The 18,513-nt window shown below is 45.7% G+C and overlaps 1 protein-coding gene and 1 non-coding gene across 5 annotated transcripts in view; both read left to right on the plus strand.

The window, feature by feature from the left end:
* The first annotated feature begins 1,922 nt into the window (after positions 1-1,922).
* The window catches only part of Dgka (diacylglycerol kinase alpha), a 31,737-nt gene continuing 15,146 nt past the window's right edge, over positions 1,923-18,513 (plus strand). The window contains exons 1-8 of one of the 4 annotated variants that reach the window (XM_037196660.1): positions 1,923-2,017; positions 2,131-2,180; positions 14,924-15,065; positions 15,402-15,475; positions 16,009-16,147; positions 16,391-16,468; positions 17,625-17,674; positions 18,318-18,392. In XM_037196660.1, the coding sequence (XP_037052555.1) occupies positions 15,002-15,065; positions 15,402-15,475; positions 16,009-16,147; positions 16,391-16,468; positions 17,625-17,674; positions 18,318-18,392 (480 nt within the window). In that variant the 5' untranslated portion in view covers positions 1,923-2,017; positions 2,131-2,180; positions 14,924-15,001. Of the gene's footprint in view, positions 2,018-2,052; positions 2,181-3,072; positions 3,180-14,923; positions 15,066-15,401; positions 15,476-16,008; positions 16,148-16,390; positions 16,469-17,624; positions 17,675-18,317; positions 18,398-18,513 lie in introns of those variants that run through there. The other 3 variants (XM_037196661.1, XM_028855469.2, XM_028855470.2) reach the window with 3 other exon arrangements.
* On the plus strand, positions 12,254-12,371 carry LOC114681815. Its single transcript, XR_003732948.1, has one exon. It is a non-coding gene; the product is annotated as a 5S ribosomal RNA (ribosomal RNA).

Here is an 18,513-nt window from a genome sequence, read left to right on the forward strand (position 1 = left end):
AGCCCTGGGCCCCGGATGTGTACCCCCACCCAGAGGAGGAAGAAGAGGCTGGGAAAACAGGCTTGTTTTTTCCTTTCCCTTTGTTCTTTGTGGTTTCTTTCGTTCTAACTTTTATGATGTGGTTGATTAAAGAGCTGAGCACCTGGAACTGCAGGCATTCGACACCTCCTCCTTAGATGTTTCTTTGCTTTTCTTCTTCCACCCCACTGACAACTGACAGGGTATGATGAAGCACAGATCCTAAAGGTACAATGAGGATAGAGTAAGACTGGGTGCCTCGCATTCTTTATTAGAGAAATCTTATTCCAAATGATTTTTTAAACGTAGGAGTGTCTCTAATTTTAAGTAAGGACTTGTTGGAAGAGTGGTTGGGGACATGGTATTTAAACAGTCTTTGTTTAGAGTGATCAAGAGCTGGGGAGCTTTATGTGCATCTAGCCTCTTGCTTCGGTCTCTGCTTTTGCTCATCCTACAGAACTGAGAACGAAAGTGTTTGTTGAAGCCAGGAGGGGTGGCACACACCAGCAATCCCAGCACTTGAGAGGCGGAGGCAGGGTGGCAAATTCAAAGCCAGCCTAGGCTACATACATACTGAAATCTTGTCTCAGAAAAGAAATAAAAAAGTGTGTTGGCTGTGAGTAAGGAAGCTGTATAGGAAGGTGAGAGAAAGCTTTGCCAACAATGAAGAATCAGGGCAGTGGTGGCACACTGGGGAGGCAGAGGCAGGAGGATCTCTGTGAGTTCGAGGACAGCCTGGGCTACAGAGTGAGATCCAGCACAGCCAGGGCTGCTCAGTGAAACCTTGCCTCAGAAAACAAAACAATGAACAAAAACAATGATGATGATGGAGTGATGATGATGATGGAGTGATGATGATGGAGTGATGATGATGATGGAGTGATGATGATGGAGTGATGATGATGATGGAGTGATGATGATGGAGTGATGATGATGGAGTGATGATGATGGAGTGATGATGGAGTGATGGTGATGGAGTGATGATGGAGTGATGGTGATGGAGTGATGATGATGGAGTGATGGTGATGGAGTGATGATGATGGAGTGATGATGATGATGGAGTGATGATGATGGAGTGATGATGATGGAGTGATGATGGAGTGATGGTGATGGAGTGATGATGGAGTGATGATGATGGAGTGGAGTGATGATGATGGAGTGATGATGATGGAGTGATGATGATGGAGTGATGGTGATGGAGTGATGATGATGGAGTGATGATGATGGAGTGATGGTGATGGAGTGATGATGATGGAGCAGTGATGGAGTGATGATGATGGAGTGATGGTGATGGAGTGATGATGGAGTGATGGTGATGGAGTGATGATGGAGTGATGATGATGATGATGATGGAGTGATGATGATGATGGAATGATGATGATGGAGTGATGGTGATGGAGTGATGATGATGATGGAGTGATGATGATGGAGTGATGGTGATGGAGTGATGATGATGATGGAGTGATGATGATGGAGTGATGATGATGGAGTGATGATGATGATGGAGTGATGATGATGGAGTGATGAGAAGGAGGACGGAAAAAAGAAAAAGGAAAAAAGCAATGAAGAATCAGTATGCAAATCAAAACAAAATAAAACAAAAAAGACCTGGAACAGAGACAATCATTCTCCATCTCATGATCTGGACCTGCAGTTAAAATTAATAATTAATAATAATAATAATAAATAACAATACCAAACCCTATTACTCTAGACTCTAGAGAGAAGTTGCTTCAACAAGCTTGTCTCCACATAGTTGAGAACGGCTTAGTTCTCTGTTTCCACTAGAGGGCCTAATATATTCTTTTTCTTTTTCTCTCTGACCCTCACTGAGCCCAAATATTTGTATATATGAGGTGTGGGCGTGTAGACAACACAGACAGACAGATACACACCTTTCCAACCGGCAGTCTCTCCTCCTGCTCCTTTGTACTCCCAGACATAAGAGGAGGCAATTCCAAGAACCCCAGGCTTTGTGACTCTCCTACCTCAGCGGGGGGTAGGAGGGGGTTAGGCAGGGCTTGGGGGCGGGGCCTGGGAGCAGGGTGCCCGGGTCCCCAGTTGCGACCAGTAAGTGCCTAGGCCTTGGTCTCTTCTTTCTTACTCTCCCAGCCTCACACCATCCATGCTGCCCCGAGAGTCCTGACAACTCCGGAGGACAGGTAGGAGGAACTGAAAGGCTGTGCCTTCAGCTACTACCTTTGCCCGGACCCTTCTGTGCCGTCTGCCAAGGCCCGAGGGTAAAGGGCCAGGGCTGGGTGTGGAGAGAAGGTGAACACAGACGATCGTGCTCTATACATCTAAACCTCCACCCTGGTCTTAAGGAAAGGATATGGATTTTGAGAGAAAGAGGTGTGCATAGACAAGCTGAGGAATCCGGAGGAGAGGTGGACAGTTGTTTCAGGCAGGGTCAAGCAATGCGGAGCCATGTGGAGAGGGAGATGCACCTAGGTCTTAAGTTATGAAGTGTGGGCACTCTGGCCTTTGCCCCTCAGGGTTCTCCTGAGCGTGGAGTCATTGAGTTGGGCAGGTGAGTCCAAGATGACGATTTGGAGACTGGAGGGCGGGCCGATTGCTGACCAGTTGCTGGGTGGTGCCAATCAGCACCCTGACCCCTACCTTGGCCTCCGGTGGGAGAGGCTGTGAATAATTAGAAAGAGGAGAAAAATAGAAGCAGCGCTGCCCCAGGCGTGGGGAGACCAGCGTAGGAGTGGAGAAAGTGGCACAGGCCAGGGAGAGCCCTGGAGATACATCTGAAGAAGGCTGTGTTGGGAAGCTGGCGGCAGCGGTGGTCTAGGCAGCGGCGGGAGGGCAGGCTGGCGGGGGGCGGGCAGTGTGTCGTCAGGAGCTGGGCGGCCCTGCGGCGGCCGCAACAGCTGCCTGGCCCGGGACTCCAGCCCCGCTCGGGCTCCCTCGCCCCAGCTCCTCCGACGACGGCGGTGAGCTCTCCCGGGGCAAGGTAGAACCCCCGCCAGCCCCGCCCCGCTCGCACACTATCGCACCCGGGCAGAAGGGCCGCGGAAGGGGCCGCCCCACCGGCTGGGTGAGGGCTGCCGCGTCCGGAGGAGGGAGGAAGCGCTGACAGCTGGAACCGGCTGCTGGGAAGCGTTCGCGCTCGGACGCGGGGAGCTGCCGGAGGGGCTGGCTGCTGCAAGACCCGGGTAAGCTGCGTCTCCCCGAGACCTCGCCCCCACCCACCCCCACCCGGCTCGATCGCTCCAAACTGCTGGGGAGGCTCGACCCCTGGGGGACTCGGGAGAAAGGTTTCCCTTTGGGAAACCCACAGTGCCGCACGGGCGAAGGGGGGTTCCTCCGTGGCCTCCCATCCTTTCCACACCTGTCGCGGGGAAGTTTTTCTGAAAAGACTGGGTGGGAATCCTTCCCGGCTTTAAACTCGATCACTAAACCTGGTCAGCGAGGAAGAAAAGCAGATGTTATTGGTCATCTCTGCCCGCCCTCAGAAAATACAAGCCCACATCCCCCAGCCATGCCAACGTCGTAACTTCCTCCTGCACTCCCCGGAGCTACGACACCCTCCGCACAGGATCATAACGTGCCACCCCCTCATCCAGGCAACACAATCATCCCTGATGTTTGTGGCGATTTAATGAGTTCTGATGCTTCAACAGAAAAAAAAAAAATTCCCCCTGACTAGTTAGTAGCAGGGATGGGGAAGAGAATGGACTCTCAACCCTGGGTTCAAAAGGGGGCACCATCCCTGATATGGTTAAGTCCAGCTCATCAGGCCTGGCTCCAAAATTGGGAGTGCCTGAGCTGTGAGGTTTCTTGCTGGGACATCCTGAATGTCCTAGAGACAGCTAGTTCTTGAATAATGGTGAACTTGGAAGTGAGCAATGAAGCGAAAAGGAAACTTTAAATGTTAGTGCCAGTCGTGGAAACCTTAGCTATTTGATAACTGCAATTTCTAGTATTCGATGTTTAAACTCAGACCTAGAGAATGAGAGGCACAAGACTTGGTGGAATGTGCTGTGGACAGAAGTGTGGAATGTGCTGTGGACAGAAGTCTTGACTGCAATCCTGATCTGTCTTACTGTCTTTCTGAGCCCAGGATGTTGTAAGATTCTTTTCCTCCCTCCAAGTCAGTTTCTTCCTGTCTCACCCTAGGTTGGTAGAGGTGAGTCGGGAAACCAGGGGAGGGAAGGGACCGGTGAGTCACAGGTAGCTGGGGGTAGGGCCATGGACCCCACCCTTCCAGCCCTGCATGTGTCTGGACTAGCCCAGGTTATAGCCTCAGGGTCGGGTTGGAGCTGAAAGAACTTGTTCCGGGCCTTTGAGGCCCCAGGATCCTGCAGTTTGCTCCCCTTCAGGTCCAGGAGCATTCATACTCCTGGTGACAGAAGTCAGGGCAACTGAATAGATCCCCAGGAGCCCCCATGTCCAAGGTCCCAACCCACAGATGTCCCTGACTCTATAGTTTCTGGCCACCTCCTCGTTGCTCAGAGGCACATTCACGATCTTGATGCTACTGCATGTCTGTACCTGACACAAGTATTTTTACTTTGGGGTGGAAGGAACATAACTGGGCTTCACTACGTGTTGAAGTCACTAAATTTGTGAGTTCTTGGTGTAAAAGTATAATTTTTTCCTAATACCCAAATGTGTTTCTTTTCTTTTTTTTCCCACATTTTTTCCGGGAGTGGAGGACAAGGTCTCAACAAAATTGCCCATGTTATCCTTGAACTCACTCTGTAGCCCAGGCAGGCCTTTCATCCTTCTGTCTCCTGAGTAGCTGGAACTTCCTATACCACCACAACAAACCAGACATAAAATTAGTTTCTGTGCATTACTTTATATAATACTGACTGATGTTTATTGAGTTCTTATTCTGTATCATGCAGTTTGCTATGTACACTTCCTAATATAAACTTACTTAAAAATCACTCTGTGGCTGATTAGGTACCTCTTTACTCTGTTCCACTCTTCCTGTGGTTTTATTTTATTGATAAATTTGAGATAGTGTGTATAGCTCAGTAGAAGGCTTACCTGACATGCTTGAGTCTTAAGGCCTTGGGTTCAATCCCAGCTTTAAAAAATTAACTTGGTTCAGTGAGTAAAATGACTCATCCAAGAGCTAGCGTTCTAACTTGTACCTAATTCAAAAGTCCATTCTTGAGCAGGGTGTGGTGGCAGATGCCTGTAGTCCCAGTACTTAGGAGGCTGTGACAAGAGCTATATAGTGAGACCCTGGCTCAAATACAAACAATAAAAGGAAACACATTCTCAGTTTACATTATTTTCTCTCCAGGTGTAAGACCTGGGGGGCCAAGGAAGGGATTGGAAAAAAGCGTCTTGGCCACTCTCCTTCTCACTGTCCCCTGTTTCTTCTCCCTCAGATTCCATCTCCCACAATCCATCCTCAGCAGTAATCAGAGATGCTAATTAAGCTATTCAAGCTCCATTGATCATAAGACTCATATATCCATTAGCTCTGTTGGCAGCCGGGGATGAATTATTACAGCCATTGGTGAGAGCCAGCAAGGCAAAGTCCTTTCCTCGGGTGTCACTGTCCTAACAGACCCTTTTCAAGTGTCCTCAGAGAGTCCTTGGAACGTGGATGTTGTGCTGCGTGTGTCGTGGGGCAAAGGTTTCAGAGGAGATCTGATGCCATCAGACAGGAAATGGCTGGGCTGTTCTTGTAGCCCCAGCTGCCTCCCTGTACCCAGGCCCACATTCCCTAGATCAGTGGGTAGAGGTCAGAGTGTTTTGGAGTCAAAGCCATCTGGCCTTGAAATCCTGATCTTTCTGTCTCCATCCACTTCCCAAATGCTGGGACTACAGGCATGTATCATCAGGCTCGGGTTATGTGGTGTTGGGGATTGAATTTGTGCATGCTAAGCCGGTACTCTGCCAACTGAGCTACACCTCCAGCAAGGCCAGAGTGTTTGATGGAATACCTCAATGAGTGTCTTTTAGCATCAGTCACAAATTTGACAGCTACGTATTTAGTACCTACTATCTACCCTCCAAATTATCTCATACTTCCCCGACTGCCAAGTGGACACTTGGTGGCATTCCCTTTATCCAAACTTGGATGGATAGTCCCCCAAAAAATGACTACTCAGGTCTACACAACCATTTCTAGAACCAATGTTGAAAGACTGAGTCCACGCTGAGTCCTGTTCTAGGTACTTAGGATAGAGTAGGAAAGAAGACTGACAAGTTCCTGCTTTTGTGAAACCAACTTTTTGGTAGAATATGAACACTTAAAGAAGGGGTTAAAATTTTCTGCTTGTGATTTGAAGGGGAACCACACCTGCAATAGAACAAATGAAAATAAATAATAAAGAGGCTGAGGCAGGAGTTTCAGGCCAGCATGAGCTAGTGAGACCCTGTCTCAACAAAAACAAAACTGGATGGAATATCCAGGAAGTTTTCGTGAACAAGCTGGTGTTTTAGGTGAGATGGCTCTGCCAGGAAGAGGGAAAAGTATTCTAATCAGGCAGGACTGCGGATGTCATGGTGATAATCAGGTAAAAACTTGTCATGAGATGGAGTCAGAAAGCAGTATGTGGCAGGGAGAGTGGAACAGAGTAAAGGCAGAGAGGCCTTCCTGTGTCCTCTGCTTATCGGTTGTCTTGGGCTGTTCCAGCCTGTGACTTCCTTGAGCTTCAGCTGTATCTTCCTTCTCCTCTCTTCCTCTTCCTTTTTTTCCTTCTTCTTTTTTTATAAACTTTTTAATGTGAGTGTACGTGTGTGTATGTCTGTGTGTGCCAATGTGGCATAAGTGTGCAGATCAGAAAACAACTTTGTGGAGTTTTTTCATTCTTCTTTTGCCTTTGTATGGGTTATGGAATGCAGCTCAGGTTTCCAGGCTTGTTCAGCAAGCTCCTTTAGCTCCTGGACCTTCTTAACAGCCCCTCTTGGTTTTTCAGGGTTTTTGTTTTTATGTTTTGAGACGGACTTTTTGGTAGGGACCGTCAACTCCCCAATAATAACATGGAGACTTATTATTAATTATGAAAGCTCAGCTGATAGCTTAGGCTTGTTGCTAACTAGCTCTTATAACTTAAATCAACCCATCTCTGTTAATTTACATGCCGCTGTATGACTCGTGGCTTTACTTGTCCTCCTTCAAGTCTTGCTCCCTCTCCACTTGGCTGTCAACTCCACTTTCTTCTTCCCAGCAGTCGCTCTGCCCTGAAAATCCTGCCTAGCTATTGGCTGTTTAACATTTTATTAAACCAATCACAGTGACTTATCTTTATACAGTGTAAAGGAATATCCCACATTTCCCCCTTTTTGTCTAAATAAAAAGGAAAGGTTTTAACTTTAACATAATAGAAATATAAACAGTAAGAATAATTATCAGTTCGAGGCTAGCCTGGTCTACAGAGTGAGATCCGGGACAGGCACCAAAACTACATTGAAACCCTGTCTCAAAAAAACAAAAAAAGAGAAAAAAGAAAAAAGAATAATTATCAGGTAGGAATTACATTCACGATGTCCAGTCCATTTGTATTTGACATATTTGGAGAAAATACTTCATTATTTATTCTATCATGATCAGTCCAAAGCTCTATACCTAATTTACCTCCTATCATAACTAAGGAAAACTGCAACCATAACTGTCTAGTCTTCAACTCCATCAAAGACCCCTGAAGGATGTAATATTGCCTGAATGAACAGGAAGTGCAGAGCAAAGCAATTTCCAAAACTATAGAAATGACAGGAACAGCTGGCTGCCTGGATAGTCATCCAAGGTTCCTTTGCAACATTGGGGACATCCATCTTTGACCTACAGGCCTAGAATGTCTGACAGGCCTTTCTATGAAGCAGGAATTTTGAAGGACTGACCTACCTTGTTTTGACAAAGTTTGGCAGTCACTTACTTCTGTGTCCTGCTTGTCTAATTTGGACAGCATACTGTCAGCAGTTGAGGCAGGGGCAGTTTCTTTGTCCAGTGGCTAGTTTTTTGCCCCAAAGAAAGCAAACTCCATATGGAGTTTCTTCAATGCACATCATCTCTTTCTGAAGTAAAATGGTGATACCAAAAGCATATGTGTCTCATTATCATGAAAAGCCTTACAATTATTAAAACTTTTTTTTCCGAGACAGGGTTTCTCTGTGTAGCTTTGTGCCTTTCCTGGAACTCATTTGGTAGCCCAGACTGGCCTCCAACTCACAGAGATCCGCCTGGCTCTGCCTCCCGAGTGCTGGGATTAAAGGCGTGCGCCACCACCGCCGCCGCCGCCGCCACCCGGCCAATTATTAAAATATTTTAAATGACATATTCTGTAGATTTCTGAAATGTTTGAAGACCACCTGTCTATCTAAAATATATCTGTTTGACCTTGAAAATATACTTAACATGGCTACAAGTTTGATTGTTATAGGTGACTACCTACTAACCTGAATCTATTATCCTAAATAGTTAGTAATAATAAATTTCAAGGACTAGAAATTTATATTACATTGTTAAATGAGCTGTGTAGGTACAATACCTTAAATAAGAGTAGAAATGTATATACAATATGTCCTAACAAAATAACTTTAAATTTTTATCAACATACAAAATACCTTAAACAAGAGTAGAAATATATATATATAGTATAGCAAAAATAATATCAATATACAAAATTCCATGCCAGTGTAAAATATTTGAGACAAGAGGTTGTTCAAAAGTAGACTCAACAATCTATCCTTTTATCCCATCATTTCTATACTATATTCCCCTTTTTCTCTTCAGAAGGAGATCCTTGAATCTAGTCTCCTCTGTTCATTTTTTTTCTGACCATGACCAATAACAACTTCTACCCAACTCCCCTAAATGATGAGAAATATCTATAATCCACTGAATGACCAAAAAAACCACCAACCCCATCTTCTTGGGAATGTGGGCATTGTATTCTCTAGACTGCTTCCTGTTATCTGGGGGCACTGGCATTTTTTAGGGGACTCTGATTGGGGTAATGTTCAAGTCCTAGGAGAGCTAGCTGTTGTCTAGTCTCAGTGTGATGGGAAAATGTAGGGCTTATCTACAGTCTGGCTGGAGCCGTCTGTGAGGCTGAACCACCTGGGTCACCCGTTTTCATTGATGTTTGGTCCTCTTGCTCTGAAAACACACAAATTTTCAAAAGTAGCATACGTATCTGTATCAACACAAGTATGGACTGTGCATTGTACACAAGCCAGCCAAAGATGATTTTTTGTTTTATTGTCTGAGCAGGTAAAATATATGTCACCTGTCTTGTAGTTATTTTGGATTTCTTTAGGTCTGTAGCCAGGATTTTCAGGGGGTCTTCCCCCCCCCACATCAGTTCTGATCTCTGTCAACCTTGAATGAACCCACAGCCTTTCGTTTCCTGTGTAAACAAAAGCATAACCTCTTTCCCAACGTATCATATTTTTTGGCTTCTATTTTGAAGTTAAGACATTTTTTTAAATATATAGGTTGGTTTAATTGAGTAGTTTTTATAATCCAGTGTCTCTCAGCAGCTGTTGTTTGCTCATCAGCAATCAAAAATTTAGTCAGTTCAGCACCATACAGGTTCTAGACTCTCTGTATATAGACCATCTCTACATGGCTTATTCTTTTTATATTATTTTATTTTCTCTTTAAAGACTTTTGTCTTATTATTTGTAGACTTTTTATATGACTGTCTATACCCATTTTCTTTTCCTTTTTAAGCCTATGCATATTTTTAAACACCTTGTAAATTGTTTAGAGTTTTTTTTACCCATCTGAACCTGCTTTACTGTGTATCTGTAACCTTTTCTGTCTGCATGAGCAAAATATCTTTTTTTTTTTTTTACATTTTATAAAATCTTTATTGACCGGTAATTCACATAGTATACAATTTGCCTGTTTGCACAATTTAATAGACTTTAGTCCAGCATCCTCATAGGCCCATGACACCATCACTACTTTCTGTTTTAGAATATCGCTGTCTTCAATTTCATACACACATATAATGTATGGTGATTACATTCCACCTTTTTTTTTTTTTGGTTTTTCGAGACAGGGTTTCTTTGAGTAGCTTTGCGCCTTTCCTGTATCTCACTCTGTAGACCAGGCTGGCCTCGAACTCACAAAGATCTGCCTGGCTCTGCCTCCCAAGTGCTGGGATTAAAAGTGTGCACCACGGGCCGGCGGTGGTGGCGCATGCCTTTAATCCCAGCACTTGGGAGGCAGAGGCAGGCGGATTTCTGTGAGTTCGAGGCCAGCCTGGTCTCCAAAGCGAGTTCCAGGAAAGGCGCAAAGCTACACAGAGAAACCCTGTCTCGAAAAACCAAAAAAAAAAAAAAAAAAAAAAGTGTGCACCACGACCGCCTGGCCCACCTTTTTTTTTAAATGAACATAATATTTGCAATTGTAACCATTTTTAAGTTCACAATTCAGTGGCATGAATTACATTCAAGATATTAATTACACTTATGATATTCATTATTTACTCTCATGATATTAATTACATTTGTGGTGTTCATTGATTACATTTGCAGTATTCATTTAATAACTATATTTATGATATTCATTAATTACATTAATTGTATTGATTTATTACATTCATGATCTTATGTCCTGACACTACTGTCCGTTTGTGAAGTTTTTCCATCACACAAAACAGAAACTCTGTACTCAGGAAATCATTGCTCTATGTTCCTTTCTTCTCCATCATGGGATAACAAACATTTAATCTTTCTGTCTCTATAAATTTGTATATTCTATATATTTCATGTAATACAATTCTATAGTATTTGTCCTTTTTTAAAATGTAAAAACATTTTATGTGCAACTGCAGGAGAAATAATATACACATAGCTTGAACATAAAAACAGGTTATAAGCCGGGCGGTGGTGGCGCCCGCCTTTAATCCCAGCACTCGGGAGGCAGAGGCAGGCGGATCTTTGTGAGTTCAAGGCCAGCCTGGGCTACCAAGTGAGTTCCAGGAAAGGCACAAAGCTACACAGAGAAACCCTGTCTCGAAAAACCAAAAAAAAAAAAAAAAAAAAAAAAAAAAAAAAAAAAAAAAAAAAAAAAAACAGGTTATAATTCAAGAGTTCAGGGTTATTTGAAACTGGAAAATATTTTCTCTGTAGAAAATAGTAAAAATGATAACATTTCCCAATAAGCCCTTTTAAGCCAAATGATTGATAGCTGAATTATACATATAAACATTGATTAGATTCTGGGATACAGAAGAAACCTATCTTCATCTGTTCAGAGAGCTATGTTTTACTTAAGTTGTGTAAGTGAGATTCCTATTCATCTTCCCCTTCACTGTTTGATTTATAGCAGACATTTTTCTATAGGTTAATCCATAATCTAAAAAGATTTTAGCCTCCCCTCCTGAAAGTACAGCGAGCATTTTCTTTTATCAGCTTGATATGGTACAAATTCTTATCCTAATAGTGAAATGTTTCACTAACGCTTGCCCAGTGATTGGGCAAAACCAAAACTTATTATAAGCCACAGTTTTCCTGGGGTCCCCCTTGCTAGCTAGCCTCCCTGGATCTGTGGGTTGCAGTCTGATTGTCCTTTGCTTTACATCTAGTATCCACTTATGAATGAGTACATACCATGTTTGTCCTTCTGAGTCTGGGTTACCTCACTCAGGATGCTATTTTCTAGTTCCATCCATTTGCCTGCAAATTTCATGGTGTCATTATTTTTCTCTGCTGAGTAGTACTCCACTGTGTATATGTATCACATTTTCTTAATTCATTCTTTGGTTGATGGGCATCTAGGTTGTTTCCAGGTTCTTGCTATTACGAATAGTGCTGCTATGAACATAGTTGAGCATGTGTCCTTGTGGTATGATTGAGCATTCCTTGGGCATATGCCCAAGAATGGTATAGCTGGATCTTGAGATAGATTAATTACCAATTTTCTGAGAAACCGCCATATTGATTTCCAAAGTGGCTGTACAAGTTGAGCAAAAATCTTGGGGCTGGAGAGATGGCTCAGAGGTTAAGAGCACTGGCTGCTCTTCCAGAGGTTCTGAGTTCAATTCCCAGCACCCACATGGTGGCTCACAACCATCTGTAATGAGATCTGGTGCCCTCCTCTGTATACATAATAAATAAATAAATCTTTAAAAAAAAAATCTTAAACAGCTGTGCAGCTTAGTCCATGGCACTGGCCGCTAAAGCCCACAAGCAGTAGCCAAGAGATGCATCTCTGCTTCGGCTGCATGAGAGACCGCAGGACTAGGAAGCCATGTTTGGCTCCATTTTTGTGTGTTTAAAGCCTTTTTTAAAAGCTTTCTCAGGTCTTGTCTACGGTCATACCACCCTGAACGCACCGATTTCGTCTGATCTCGGAAGCTAAGCAGGGTCGGGCCTGGTTAGTACTTGGATGGGAGACTGCCTGGGAATACCGGGTGCTGTAGGCTTAAAATAAATAAAAAATAAAAAAAAAAAGCTTTCTCAGGTCTTATATGGAAATACTGGAATTAAGTGCCCCACGTTGGGTACCATTTGTAATTGGACTTTTCCATCAGGACTGTTGACTCCCCAATGACACAGAGACTTATTATTAATCGTGAAAGCTCAGCCAATAGCTTAGGCAAGTTTCTAACTAGTTCTTCTTTTTTTTTTTTTTTCTTTTTAATTTTTCGAGACAGGGTTTCTCTGTGTAGTCCTGGCTATCCTGGAACTCACTCTGTAGACCAGGCTGGCCTCGAACTCACAGAAATCCTCCTGCCTCTGCCTCTCAAGTGCTGGGATTAAAGGTGTGTGCCACCACCATCTGGCTCTAACTAGCTCTTATAACTTAAACCCATTTCTATTAATTTACATGCTGCCATGTGACTCACTATGTAGCTCTGGCTAAAGGTGTGTGTCTTGGAACTCAATACTACAGCAGTTTGTTCTCATATTCAGAGATCCACCTGCCCCTGCCCCTGCGAGGATTAAAGGCATAGGTCACCAAGATTGATATATATATATATATTTTAATTTATGTGTATATATTTGATGTGTATGCAGTGTCTCCAGAGGCCAGAAAAGGGACATCAAGTTCCTTAAAGGTGGAATTTATAGGCTATTGTAGGCCAACGGTTGTGTGTGTACTGGGAATCAAATCGGGTTCTCCCAAAGTGCAGCAAGTAGGTTTTTGTTGTTGTCGTTTGTTTGCTTGTTTGTTTGTTTTGAGACAGTCTCAAAAAGCTCTGGCTGTCCAGGAATTCACTATAGACCAGGCTGGCCTTGAACTTACAGAGATCCTCCTGCCTCTGCTTCCAGAGTGCTCCGATTAAAGGTATATGCCATCATTCAAAGCTCAGTTGTAATTTTTGACATAAGGTCTCACTACATAGCCCAAGCTGTCTTCAAACTCACCATTCTCCTCCTGCTTCTACCTCCCGGGTGGTTTGGGGATTACAAGCATCCCCCTCTACACCTGTCTGACACTGGGTTTTTTAATTGTTTGTTTGTTTGTTATTTATAGTCTGTTTTTTTGTTTGAGATGGGATCTTAGTGTATCCTACATTGATCTTGAACATGTAAAGTAACCATGAAATGGCCTTAAATCCTTATCTTTCTGCCTGCTGCACCTTTTCAATGCTGGGGTTACGGCTGTGGGCCACCAAAACTTTTTTTTCCCCCCATGTGAAGGAAGGGTGAGAGGCTTCTCACCATGTAGCCCAGTCTTACCTTGAACTCACCATGACCCTGCCTCATCTTCCTGAGCTCTTGGGTTACAGGTGGTGAGACACCACGCTGTTTTGTTTTCTTTTTTAAACTTTTGATTCTTTTTGTGTTCTTATTTCTTTAAAAAAAAATTTTCATTTGAAATTTTAGCTGTGTGAGTACAGTAATAGTTGACATTTCTTGTAGGCTTCCTTTATGCCAGCCATTATTCGAGCTATTTTTAACATTATTTTATTTAACTTCCCAACCGTGAACCACAGGTGCCGGTTTCCCTGTTTCTCAAGTGTAATTATTCCAGGCCCATCACGGCCAAGAGTGGAGTCCAGTTAGATCTGAGTGGCTCTGACCCCCCAACATCCCTGTCCTGTTTACTTCCGTAAACTATATAATTACTGTTGTTGCTGTTGTTGAACAATGGAGGCGGGTGTAGCTCAACTGTGGAGCATTTGCCTGGGAGACCCAGGGCCCTGGATACAGTAGCTGATCAGGGCCAGAGGCTCGGGCAGGTGGTCTATGGGGAACCAGTTTGATGCAGCCTAGGCCACACAACCAGTTCCAGTTCAGCCAGGGCTCCTAGTAGCGAGACCCTAGCACAGGAACAAAATTAAACCGCCAAGAAATGTCACCCTCTCCTACTCAGTTCCTTAAGCGGGAATTGGGCAGGACCACGTGATCGTCGCTGCTTGTGTCCCGGGTCCCGTACCCAAAGGTGGGGTCCCGTAGAAGCTGGTAACCCAGCCCGGTGGAAGATCTGGCGTCCTAGCCGAGCCTGCCTCTCCAACCTCCTCCCGTCCCACGAGCCAGGTTCCCGCCAGTCCCTAGCAGAGCCCCATGGGACACGACCAGGGCTAGGTGGGATCCCAAGCCACCGCCAGTTCTGCTAGTTCTGAGTCTCGCGTCAGAAGCGCTAGAGGTCGTTGCGGTGGGGGGGCGCCGGGTGTGTGGCTGGAGGGGGGAGAAAGCCAGATGGGGTGCTGCAACATGAGGCTGGCTGAGGTGAGAACCTTGGGAGGGCGGGAGGAGAAGGGCAGAGGCCCCTGAGCCAGAAGTGGGTGGTGGGGGTGTGGACTGAAAAGGGCCAGGCGCATTGGGTGTGGGAGTGTGTGTGTGTGTGTGTTGATAGTGGCCAGATTAATCAAGACAGAAATGAAAGAAAATGTCAGGGATGAGTCAGAGAAAGGAAGACAGAGACCAGGCCTTGTCGGGGAGAGCTGGAGCCGGGCACCGGGAAAGGAAGCACACTCTATGCAGACAACTAGCCAGGTCTCCTTGAGAGCTCGGTTCTTCTCCCCAGGCTTACCCTCTGAAAAAGAAACCCCAGAAGCTGTATTACCGGGCTCTCTTCGTGCTGCTCCTTGAGAAGAAAAAAAGGATGGCCAAAGAGAAAGGCCTCATCAGCCCAGAAGACTTTGCCCAGCTGCAAAAATACATGGAATGTGAGTCTTTGTCCTGGCCCTTCAGTTCTGGAGGCTTCCTTCCCCGCAGACTCCACCCCAGTGCCCAGCCACCTGGAGCTGATCCCCCTTCTCACACAGCCCATGCCTGATGCTCCAGCTCTCCGCCCACATACCCTCTCCCTGACTGCTTGCTCCAGGCCTCAAAGCAGAAAACAAGGGCATTCCTGCGGAGGAGCTGAAATGTTCTTCCCCTCTTGCAATTTCTCCTCTCTTTCTAGCCTTTTTCCCCCTGTAGATGTCCAGGTGGGCTGTGGTGGAAGGCCAGGAGAACCAAGCTCTGCTCTTATCCCTGTCTTCCTCTCTCTTCTCGCCCAGACTCCACCAAAAAGGTCAGCGATGTTCTGAAGCTCTTCGAGGACGGCGAGATGAGCAAATATCGCCAAGGAGATGTGAGTGACTGGGGCACCCTCTCCTTGACTACTTCTCATCTTTGTTTTTTTTTTTTTTTTTTTTTTTTTTTTTAAGATATATTTATTTATTTTGTATACAGTGTTCTGCCTGCAGGCCAGATAAGGGCACTAGATCTCATAAATGGTTGTGAGCCACCATGTGGTTGCTGGGAATTGAACTCATGACCTCCGGAAGGGCAGCCAGTGCTCTTAACCTCTGAGCCATCTCTCCAGCTCCCTCATCTTTGTTTTTGTGTCTCCACTGAGATCCCCAGCTTCCGGAAATTGTTGTGGGCCCACTTCCCCCTTTTCCCACCTCTAAATACCCACTTGCTGGTTGGTTACCGCAGCCATTGCTTTAGAACAAGACCAGAGATCCCAGGAACCCGGGAGGTGGCCCAAGGAATCGTATTTGTTCCCAGTGCCTCTCAGCACTGCGTTTGATGTCTGCCTCCCAGACTCCCCATTCCTTAGCCCTCAGCTTCTCTGTCCTGCAGACTCCCCAGGGTAATTAATACTCACTCTGATCACAGGCCATTGGATACATGGGGTTTGAGCAGTTCCTGAAGATCTATCTGGAAGTGGATGAAATTCCCTATCACCTCTGCTGGTCCCTGTTTTGGTCGTTTCACACTAGTAGCGATCAGTGCTTAGAGGCGACGGAGACGAAAGGTATGGCTAACTAGAGGCGACGGAGACGGGGCGGGGCGGGGCGGGGCCTGTGGAAAGAGAGGTTAAAGCAGTTTGAATTTGGGGGGACAGGAGTTGAAGCAGTCGCTCGCTGTGGGCAGGCGGAGAGAGCGAGAGCTAGGAGCTAGTGAAAAGGAAGATAAAGGAGCCCTGAGATGAGCACAGGGAAAAGACGCAGCGTAGAGGGGGCCCTGACCTTGGATCTGCCATGTTTTTGTTTTGTAGCCAGTATGGTCTGTCTCAGTGATGTCTCCTGCTACTTCTCCCTCCTGGAGGGTGGCCGGCCAGAAGACAAGCTAGAGTGTGAGTTTGCCGTTCCCAGCAGGGAAAAGGGTGGGGAGGTGGAGGGGGAAGGGAAGTATTCCCCAGACCCCCTTTCCTCATCCCTTTGGGGTTTCTAAAGGCCAGCAAGGGTGCACCAGAGAACAGGTCTGTTTGCTCTGTGCTCCTGGACTGCCAACACATGCTTACCTCCCCATTCCACCCTTCCCGGTCACTCCAGTTCCCGAGTCTTACATCCCCATGTAGGTGGCCTCGGATGTTCATGGTGCATAGAAGTGTGCGCCGTCTCTATTCTGTTTACCAAGGCTGGCATGCATGGCTGTTTTCCTCCCTTTTTGTTTTATTTGTATGTGACAGGGTCTCACAACGTGTAAGCCATCCTGGTCTCAAACTCTCTACCCTCCTGCCTCAGCCTCCTGAGTCCTGGAATGGCAGGTTACAACCTGGGCCTCCAGCTGTCCAGCTGTCCTTCTGCTCATCTGTTCTATCAGTCTTATTCTTTTGGTTGTTTTTGTTTGTTTGTTTGTTTGTTTGTTTTGGTTTTTCGAGACCAGTTTTCTCTGTGTAACAGCCCTGGCTGTCCTGGAACTCGCTCTGTAGACCAGGCTGGCCTCGAACTCACAGAGATCCACCTGCCTCTGCCTCCCGATTGCTGGAATTAAAGGCGTGCACCACCATTGCCCAGCTATCAGTCCTATTCTTTTTTTTTTTTTTTTAATATGTATTTATTTATTATGTATAGAGTGTTCTGCCTGCATGTATGCCTGCAGGCCAGAAGAGGGCGCCAGATCTCATTACAGATGGTTGTGAGCCACCATGTGGGTACTGGGAATTGAACTCAGGACCTCTGGAAGAGCAGCCAGACTGGCTCTTAACCTCTGAGCCATCTCTCCAGCCCCTCTGTTCTTTTCTTAACTTCAAGCTCCTTCCATATCTCTTTATTTCTCCTGTTTTCTGAATACTCAGGGGCTTTTTAGTTTGGTTTTTATTGTGTTTTTTGGTTTTTTGGAGACAGGGTCTCACTATGTATCCCAGGTTGGCCTGGAACTCACTAGAGATCTGCCTGCTTGTACCTTCCAAGTGCTGGGATTACAGGCCCTTCCGTGGCTGGCCTTGGAATGAATTCTTTAGCTCTCTCTCTCTCATAAATTGACTGGGTTCCTCCAAAACTTCACAGTCACCTTCAAGCTGTACGACAGGGACAGAAACGGGATCCTGGACAGCTCGGTGAGTTGTGGGACCCATGCCCTGGGTAAGGGAATCTGTCCGTCTGCCTGTGCTCTTACTCCCGGACTTCCCCAGGGTCTCCAGAAGCAGAGAAAAGGTTGAGGGTGTAGCCCACTGGCACAGTGCGTGATCGCTTAGCATGCACACGACCTTAGATTCATCTCCAACACTACCCTTTCCCCAGCAACAACAACAAAAGAGGAGACAAAGGAAGAGGTGTCTAGATTCTTTTTTTTTGTTTGTTTTTTTTTTTTTCTTTTGGTTTTTTTTTTTCGAGACAGGGTTTCTCTGTGTAGCTTTGCGCCTTTCCTGGAGCTCACTTGGTAGCCCAGGCTGGCCTCGAACTCACAGAGATCCGCCTGGCTCTGCCTCCCGAGTGCTGGGACTAAAGGCGTGCGCCACCACCGCCCGGCTCTGTGTCTAGATTCTTAGCCTGCTAGGGCTGAATATGAAAGTAGTTCCCAAGAGCTTGAGCTCTAAAAGAGAAAAGGCTGGAGATGTGAAGCATTCGAATATTTATTACTTACTTGTCAGAGAACAAGAGGTGAATTTGGAAGTGGAATCCGGGAGCCACCGATGTCTAGAGATTTGAGTAGTGGTGATAGAAAGTTGCTAGTTCTGGCTTTTACCCTCTTTGCCCCAGGAAGTAGAAAAAATCATCCTTCAGATGATTCGCGTGGCCGAATATCTAGACTGGGATGTGTCTGAGCTGGAACCGGTAAGGTAGTCTGTTCCTTTCTTTGTTACACTCTCTTCCCCAGGGTCCTACATCTGCCTCATGCCATCTCTGACGGGCACCTAGTTCCCTCTGCCAGAACGAGGTGTCTGGGGGCCGCTCA

This window comes from Peromyscus leucopus, chromosome 18 (genome assembly GCF_004664715.2).
Source record: "Peromyscus leucopus breed LL Stock chromosome 18, UCI_PerLeu_2.1, whole genome shotgun sequence".
NCBI classification, from domain to species: Eukaryota; Metazoa; Chordata; class Mammalia; order Rodentia; family Cricetidae; genus Peromyscus; species Peromyscus leucopus.